Below are 8,940 nucleotides of genomic sequence, written 5' to 3' on the forward strand. Positions count from 1 at the left end.
CCTCTCATTGTTCTGAAAAACATCCATCTCATGTTAGAAATAATACAGATTTTGAAGTATTTCTCTAAATAAGCCTCTATTTTTTAAACTCCGAAGATAGGATCCAGAAGTTATATATAGTAAATCAGTGGAGAGCTTTATCTATAAAATTTAAAAATTAGATACTTCAATAATCAACAAATGAAACTTTTTWAAATGTACTTATATTTGAAATGAATAGCAACTGACACCATTKTGTTGGAAAAAATACTATTCTTATAAAACATAGGTCATAATTTGTCAACTGCCCAGATTTTAAATACAGAGTGTCTCTAAGGAGAGTTTTTCTGAACTGTTCAACCCTTGGTTTGTTTTGCTATGAGTATCACTGTAAAAATTGACTATAATCAAATACAGTGCTCAGAAACCAAAGCAGAATTGGATATCATGCATTTCCTTACTTTCATTACCTCTCCTTAGGAGAAGAGTGCATAAAATTGAACATTTTGTCTTAGGATTCTTAGGTTTTGAATTTGTTTTCTTTTCTGCATAAATACATCTTTTGAAATCTAGTGGGCAAAAAATATATGTATAATGTAATGCTTTGAAGTAATCTTCAACCAAACGTAAATAAAGTAGCCTACAGGATTTCTCTGAGCATTTCTCAAAATGCTGCAGTGCTCAAAGTGGAATATTTTGAGCTACTAAAATGATGCTTATTTTCATTAAACTGTGAAGGTCCTTTCCAGTTTTAATCCACTGATAGATCCCACGCTGTGAAGGGTGTCACTAAAGGGGATAGAACTAAGTGTGCAAACTCATGAAGAGAATTTTTGGATTGTATTTAAGCCAAGGACATAAGGATTTATAGTTCAAAAAGACTTCTACAGAATGGCTTTAACCGTCAAATAATGTGATTCCTTTTAAAAAAGTGGGATTGAGAAAGGCACAAGAACAGATATTTTGTCCCTAAAAAGYGTAAAATGAGGTCTGAAGGCAAACTGGCCAACTTTTGGCTCCCAGCTTTGGCAAAACTTGAATTTTTTGAATAATATTTTACTCTCAGACTGGCCAGCATTTTATCTTCTTCAGCAGWGTTAACCAAGGGATAAATGGGGTAAGTATAATCTTTTGAGAAAGCTGAGTTCCTATCATTAAGTTACTCTACAAATATTACCACACATTTCTTCTGCAGGGATTTAAACATTGATGACCAAAAGACAGGAGAAGCTGATTTTCAAAAGAGGCGACAAAATTCTTCAGTAATGGCTTACACTTGACATGCAGGGCAAAGTGCTTGAACCAGTTATTGTTTCCATGTTTCCTTTTTCCTGTTTTTAGTTATTTTCTAATATTGGAGCATCACTAACTCACATTTGATGTGATTTGAGTTAAAATGACACTCATTTTTATTTAAATTCTTTTCTGACAAGTGTGCTGCTTTGTTATTTGGYTCTTAAAAATCTCCTGATGTTTTCCTGTTGACAGGAAGGGACATTCTGAATGATGGAAAACATGCTTAATAAATATCAGTTGAATCAAATCAATTATTTGCAGTAACTAAATACATCATGGATGAAATTAAATGCTATAGGAAGTCTAGACTGAGTCTTTGTTCTTAACTCTGTGGTCAAACACATGGACAATGTCCCATACAAAGCCCTAGGAGGAAACTGCATCTGAGGCTATTTGTAGTACAGACAGCAGAGAGGAGCTGTTCATAGACTGGAACGTGTGGGTTAAGGTTTTTTGGATTGTAGTTCCTGCAGTATAAGTCTTACAAGTGCCTCAGAACACACCAGGAGCTGTGCCCCAGGAGGAGAGCAGGGTTTGCTGCAGGGATTGGGGGCAGTAGGGACCACAGGACTCCATCCTGCCAGGGTAGCAGCTCCCTGCACCACACCACAGGGGCTCCTGAGCAGCTTTCTCCCTGCAGGAAACTGTTCAGCACTTGCCTTGCCCTGGTTTACAGACACCTTTGACATTTCATGTTTGGGGGGGTTTTAGCAGAACGAGGATTTTATATGTAGTTCATAGGATCACCCTTGTGACATACATCCTGGTGTTTATTACAGAAGGAGCAATTTTTGGGGAGTCTCTGCTTCCTAGGTAATTGTTCTGCTTTTCTCCTGGACCAAGACTTCCTTGTCCAAGGCTGCAATGTCCAATCTGTCTTAGCTTTAGATACCATGCCTGTGTAGATTATTGCTTTCTCATGTTTTGTTGTCTTTTTAGGTGATAACTAAGTGCTTGTTTGTTGACAGGATGCATATGGTCCATATTCTCCAGAGGAATGCATATCTTTGCCAGTCTATGCCAGTGTGGAGAGAGACCGTGTGGTGACAAACATTGATGTACCCTGCGGGGGAAACCAAGACCAGTGGATTCAGTGCGGTGCTGCTTTGTTTTTAAAAAATCAGTAGTCTGAAATGGCATTAACTCATGAAGTTAAGCAACTTTTAAACATCTATTTTCTTACTTATTGAAAGAGAACTTTAGATTCATTGCTTTTATATTTTTTTAAGCAATGGTTTAATCCTGTTTATTTTTTAAAGATAGATTCAAATCATTCTACTTGATAGAACTTCATTGTATCTTTGTGAGATATTGTAAAAGTTAAGATGGTTGTTTCTCTAGATTGTAATGTGCTGTATTTCTCTCTTGAACTTGTTGAAATCTMTTCTGGTTTGCCCAGAAATATTGAACATAAATTCAAAGTCAGCATTTCTTCTTTAATTGGTTATTTTCATTGCTCTTTTGGATCTGTTATTCATATGCTTCTGTTATTTAATAAAATAAAACTCTAAAACTTACCTTTTGTAACTGAAATTTAATGTTCTACTTGAAGATAAGAGTCAGGATAAATGCTTCAGTCTCTTTTAATGATGTTTTACTTGTAATTATATTTGTTTGCATAGGCAGTAGATAATAGGACTTTTGTAACTTCATGTGGAGTTACAAAGTCCTGTGGAGTTACAAAGTTAGACTACTATCATGGCTATTACCTAGAAGTTATTAAAAAAAAAAATTATGAAACTGAATTACAGTAAAAATGTGCACATGAAGGCCCACAACAGTCAAACAACTCCTTAGACAAAAAAAGAGATTTCCACCCAGTTACCAAATGAATAACAGAGGGATATAATGGTGCTTTTGATCTGTGATGCAAGAGACACCTGGAATCTTGTTCATAGTGCAGGATACCCAGGTTTGTTTCAGGAGGTATCATGTTGGGATGCTATTATAGCATCGGAGTGCTATTACGCAAAATCGCAAAAGAAGCAGGAAACTCAAACTCCAGCGGGAAGCAGGATTCCTGATGTCTCAAAAAATTAAAAGTCTCTAATTTTTAACTGGAATGACAGAGTCACCTCATAAAAAATACTAATTTTGAAATACTTTTGAAAGCCAAAGGCAAAAAACCCACTTTCTTGGTGTTATTAGAAAAAAAAATAAAAAAATAGATGTCGTGGCTCTGACATATCTGATAGATTTTATATCCATTTTGAAATAGTATTTAAATTAAGACTGTATTTCAATTTCCTGATKTTTTTCATTGATGGTTTGAGGGAGGGAAAAGGAAAGCAGAGAAAAGGCTGACCACAACTTCAGGTCAACTTCCTGAAGAAGGTTTTCTCTGTTCTTCTCTATTGTTCATCCCTTAAACCTGGTCTTTTGTCTCTATTTGGAAAGTTTTCCATTTTAGTTTTCTTCTAATAAAAAACTATCCTAAAATAATTTGATGTAATTGTACATACATTTTAAAAATTGAATCCTGTCTAAAAGCGAAATAGACTTACTTGAAAGTAAGTCTTACTTTTCAGATAATTGCCTCATCTTCCTTTATATATTTCACTCTGATTCACTGAGGAGTAAAAAGGTAGCAAATTTGGAAAAAAATTGTCTCTGAAGCAAATTTTGGAAAAAAAAGACAAAGTCTCCAGCAGAACAGAAAGCATTTGTGTGAATCTATCTACCCGCTCTTAGAAGATTTAGAGGGTGACTTGTCCAGAAAAAATACTCTGCCCTGCTAGGCTTTCTTGGATATGAAGAGTTTTGCAGAGGGAATGCTTTTAATTCCCATAGGTACATGTAAAGAGCATGCTGCAACTTTCCCTTTTGGATCCAATATTTTCATAACCTAGCTTGAATTTCAGCTTTTCATATATCTCAAAACTGAGGGWTGTACTGGCTCTTATGAGTGTTCCAGCTTCTTTTTGTGGACAGGTAGAGAAATACAGATACTCAGTTGTTCAGATAACTACCTGTAAGGGCAAAGATGTCTGAAAAATAATACATCTTATTTTAATCTACCTCGTGCTGAAACTAAAGCCCAGAGATGTAGTAGGTGGCTTTGATGACCCATCTTGCTTGTAATGGGAAATAAAATTCTACTGTAGGGAGTGGCAGAAATGAATCATTAGTAGAACATGGAGATTTTCATGTTTTGTTTTTTTTTWATTTTTTTTCTCTCCTAATTTTAAGCTTCAAAATGCCTTCCCTACTTCTAAGAGAAATACAATTCTTATTTAAACTCTCTGTTTCCAAGTCTCCTCTTGCTATATATTTAGCCTTACTGACTCTACCAATATACAGATATGGATGCTATCACAAAGAACAGATATAAAATTACTCCTCCCGATCTAGCACGCTATTTCTATTTGAGGTCAGGAAAGGATTCAATTTCTTACTGATTACTTGTCTGTATCCTTACCCTCAGAGCTGGCCTATCTCTGGAGGCTTGTTACCTCTTCTGTGATCTACTACTGCCATGGATTTAAAACTGTGGGATATTTCTCAGCTCACAGCATCAGGAATGTTGTTGTCAGGATGTGCATTTCTGTCCGAGTTCCTTGTGTTAACCAGCTTGATTAAATCTCGTTTTGTTTGGTTGTCCTCTCAGTTTAGAGCCCTTTCACATTACTAGAACTGTCTGTTTGTTTCTGCTCTTTCTGAGACCTTCCCTGAGTGATATGAAAAAAMCCCAAACCTTCTTAATGTTCAGCTATAACTGGAGCATTGAGTTATATTTTTATTTGGACAGAAGTCCTTTGGGAGCCCATTGAGACAAATCTTTGCCACAGACGTGAAAGGCTCTCTCTTTGTCGGTGTCTTTGATGTCTTTTTACTTTTCTTCCGCACAGGACAAAAAACTGATTTAAATGTCAAGCTAATTTTTCAGCTTGAAATGTAGATTTTTAATTATGTAACATCATCATCACAAAAAAAAAAGCCCAAAACCTTGTGAGCTGTATATTACACTCACAGTGAATTAGGTAATATGTTTGCTACTTATTTTGATTAAGTGATTCACTAATCTTTCCTTCTCATAACTGGAGTTATAACCCTAATGTTTTAGATGACTCCCAGATGACCTAAAGAGGAAAAACAAATTACTTCTCCTGTGTTCCTTGATAGATATTGTGTGTTTGCATTGTATAATGTGCTTTCTTTCAACCCAATGTTGTAATCTGWATGAAAGATACTGTAGGTAAGTGCTACTCTAGATCATAGAAATTGTATTTTTGGCAGTAAAAACAGAACTTCAGAGTTTTTATTACCGCCAAAGTGCAGCTGTATCGTATGCAGAGGTCATTGAGAAGTATGAATGAGAAAACATAAGAAATAAAAAAATCACATATTCCTTAATGGTCTGACTAGGGTTTGAAAGAGTCTGTTCTGCTATTCAGTTTCAAGGGTAYAGGAACTCATAAGACCAAAAAGATATATATGAAGAGATCTTAGAAAATGCACATTTCTACTGTGTAAACACTCTCTTTTGAAGACTTGAAAAAGGCATATGTTCAGTAAGTGCAAATTGTTATCAACAGAAATCAAAGTGACAAAATGCAAAGTGAAAAAATCTTAAAAGAAAACAAAACCTTTGAAAATTATGAAGATTATGCAGTAATATCTGAAAGTCTTTAAAACACTTTTTTTTTTTTTTTTTTTTTTTTTTTTTTTTTTTTTTTTTTTTTTACTAAGGCATCTATTTTAAATTTGAAAAGGAAGAGTTTCTTCCTTTTGCACCTTATAGCAGTCAAGTTTGTGTGAGATACTGATGCTGTCATCCATTTGAAGACGTGCTGTTTGGTGCATTTAGCAAATTCATTGTCACAGAGTGTGCTGTGTGCCCAAACAGAAGAAATTATGTTTGTTGAAGAGTCAGACTCACTTTTTGCTGTTTGGGTTAAACAACCTYTCAGAAACAAGACCTGTGATGTTGATAGAACACCTCACATTTTAGTGCTAAAGGAAGGCTCTGTAGAGTTGACTTAGGATTTTTTCCCCAAAATGTTCAGAATTTCACTTAAATCTAAATGCTGCAGTGGAAGGGAATTTATGCAAGTTAGGCTGAGTATAAATAGAACTGGTGATGCAAATTGTCTTTCCTCCCTTTTTCTTTATTTCAGCTTTCAGAGACTAATACTCAGAAGTTATTTGTCTCCAAACAGCTATATAATTGTTAGAGCTGAAGGGGGAATAACCTGAACTCCATGCTCAAAAGCACCATATATGAATTATATGAGTTCTTAAACCTTCTTTCATCAACAAAAAATGGGTTTGCATAAATTATACTCAATATTGGTTACCATAATGAAAATGTGCAGCCTTTATTAGGACTAGAAATTTCCATATGAAGTTTTACACAGACATTTTTAAATCTCTTTAATTTTTACATTTTTACGTCCTTTGAAAATGAAAGGTGTGAATAAGAAACTAGATGTGGAAGAGTCTGAAGACCTATAAGGAGTGGGTCACACGTGAGAAAACAAGCTCAGCCTCTGTGAGCTCTTGTGCTGTTTTTCTCCTCTGAAGGTGTGCAGCTTCATCAATGCACTCAAGTTCTTTATAGATCAGAAGCTTCCCTGGAAACCCATTTACCTGAGAGGCCATCCCTCTTCTCCTCATGGCTTCCAGTGGATGAGGCTGCATAACTCAGCCCCATWGCCTGGATCTTCTTTTAGTTTCAGATTCTGAAGTTCCTTATAGCAGAGCTCAAATGGATGTATTTTAAGAAATGCTAGTTTTTAAGGTCTAGATTTCATATTTCTAATTCTCATGACCTTTASGTAAGATACCTAGAAAGCAACAGAAGAGGACTTTTTCACTTTCAGTATGTTTGGTGCAAACAGAAAGACTTTCCACTAACCTGTTGTAAAAATCAAGGAGCAAAAGCAGTGTGACTTCTTTGAACAGCTTTACAATTATTGTTAATATGAGCTGCAGTTTGCCTCAGGAATAGTTCTTAGGATATGATATGTGTGGAAATTGTGGTGGTTATTTCCTTTTATTTTAAATTTGAATTAATTTGKCTTAATTATATCACATAAATAATCATGATAGAATCTCCAGAAAGCTTTGCACAGGCCAGTTCTAGAATGGGTGTGTAGGTATGGCTGGCTAGTCAATGCAAGAATTGTGGTGTTCACCCTGTGTTAGAATATGCCACCATTCTTCTTCTTTCTCATCAACGCTGTCTGCATTGCAGTGTCTTATCCAACACATAAATTAACTGAGAGCACATTTGAGGACAGTGTAATACCGTGCCTGGTGCTCATTCCTGCCTGGTGATCCTGTAAGGGAAGTTGCCTGAACTGCAGTAAGCAGGTGCCCTAGGTGGATGTCAGATCTGTGTACTCTTAACTGAGAGCAGTTTGGGTCAGAAGGTCAGAATTGTTAATGGCTTTGCATCTCACGAAACAGCAAACTGCCCCTTCTCTTTKCATTCTCAGATATATTCTTCATCATTTTCCCCCAGTGTTAGATCCACTAAATTTTTCAGAGCAGGAAATTTAGATCTTGTTAACAGATCGTCCTTGGAAAAAGTAATTAGTAATCATGCTTACAAAGTATTTCAGAGAGGCAATTTCATCATCAGAGCTGTCTGACTCGTCACAGCCCTTGGCAAGGTGAGTTCCCCTCATATAATCCCACATGGAACTAYTGCCACGCCTAAGAGTGTTTTCACGCAGTTTTCTCTGCCTACTGAGATCGGGAAGAAATGACCGTGTCTTCRGAGCGTTTTTGGGATGGGCACGGTCATATCAGCGCCTCCCACTAGGTGGTACTGTGGGCTAGACCCTGGTGAGAGCCTGGCACAGGGGACTTRGGGGCGTTTGGGAGGTAAAGACAATTTACAGTCTATACAATATTGCGTCAACGGTCCTTTCCAAAAGAAATTTCTTATCAGCAATGCTGAATAAGCAGCTACGTCTTTAAAAAACTGCTTCTAGTTAGTTGTGATGTAGTTCTTTTTAGAAACAAGTGATTCAGCAAGTGAATTTCTTATTCCTTCAAGAAGCCTGGGTTGTGCAAGTGGAAAAGTGCTGGGTTCCCAGGGGACAGACACGGACACACAGGAGTGAGTCTGAACAAGACTTTGGAAAACTTGGGATGGTTCACTGGAGGCCACCAGGATGGTCAAGGGGCTGGAGCATGTGCCTTGTGGGAAGAGGCTCGTTCAGCCTGGATAAGAGGCAATTTTTGCTAGGGGGGACTAGTGGCATCTTGCCATTGCCTGCACAGAGGTTATCAAATTTCATGGCAGGAGAACAGGGGACAGAGGAAGTTATAACTGMATATGGGCAAAAATATTTTCCCCCTGAGGACAGTCAGGCACAGGCATAGGCCCAGAGAGGTTGTTTGGTCACCATGTATTGAAAAGGACTGAAGTATTGAAAATTGGACTGGATAAAACCCTGAGTAATCCATTCTGACCTCAGAGCTGACCTTACTATTGGGGACCTCCTGGTGTCCCCTCCAACCTGAAATACATTGTGCCTCAGTCTGGTGGAGTAGTTAAATGTTCATAATTTCAAGCACAGTGTATAAATTACAGTGAGAAAATAATGTAATTTTGCTCTTTCTGATTTCTGCTCCATATAGAAATGACCTGCAAGTCCTTCAGTTTTACTGCAGCCTCATAAGCTATCAGCAGGTTCAGGGGTTACTCAATGG

The 8,940-nt window shown here is 36.9% G+C and overlaps 1 protein-coding gene across 1 annotated transcript in view; it reads left to right on the top strand.

The window, feature by feature from the left end:
- Positions 1-2,776, top strand: part of DYNC2H1 (dynein cytoplasmic 2 heavy chain 1) — a 142,392-nt gene extending 139,616 nt beyond the window's left edge. The window contains exon 89 of the mRNA XM_057370832.1: positions 2,244-2,776. Coding sequence (XP_057226815.1) covers positions 2,244-2,402 — 159 coding nt within the window. The 3' untranslated portion in view covers positions 2,403-2,776. The remainder of the gene's footprint in view (positions 1-2,243) is intronic.
- Positions 2,777-8,940: the final 6,164 nt, after the last annotated feature.

This window comes from Malurus melanocephalus, unplaced genomic scaffold (genome assembly GCF_030028575.1).
Source record: "Malurus melanocephalus ecotype Western Australia unplaced genomic scaffold, MMel_1.1 scaffold_134, whole genome shotgun sequence".
NCBI lineage: Eukaryota > Metazoa > Chordata > Aves > Passeriformes > Maluridae > Malurus > Malurus melanocephalus.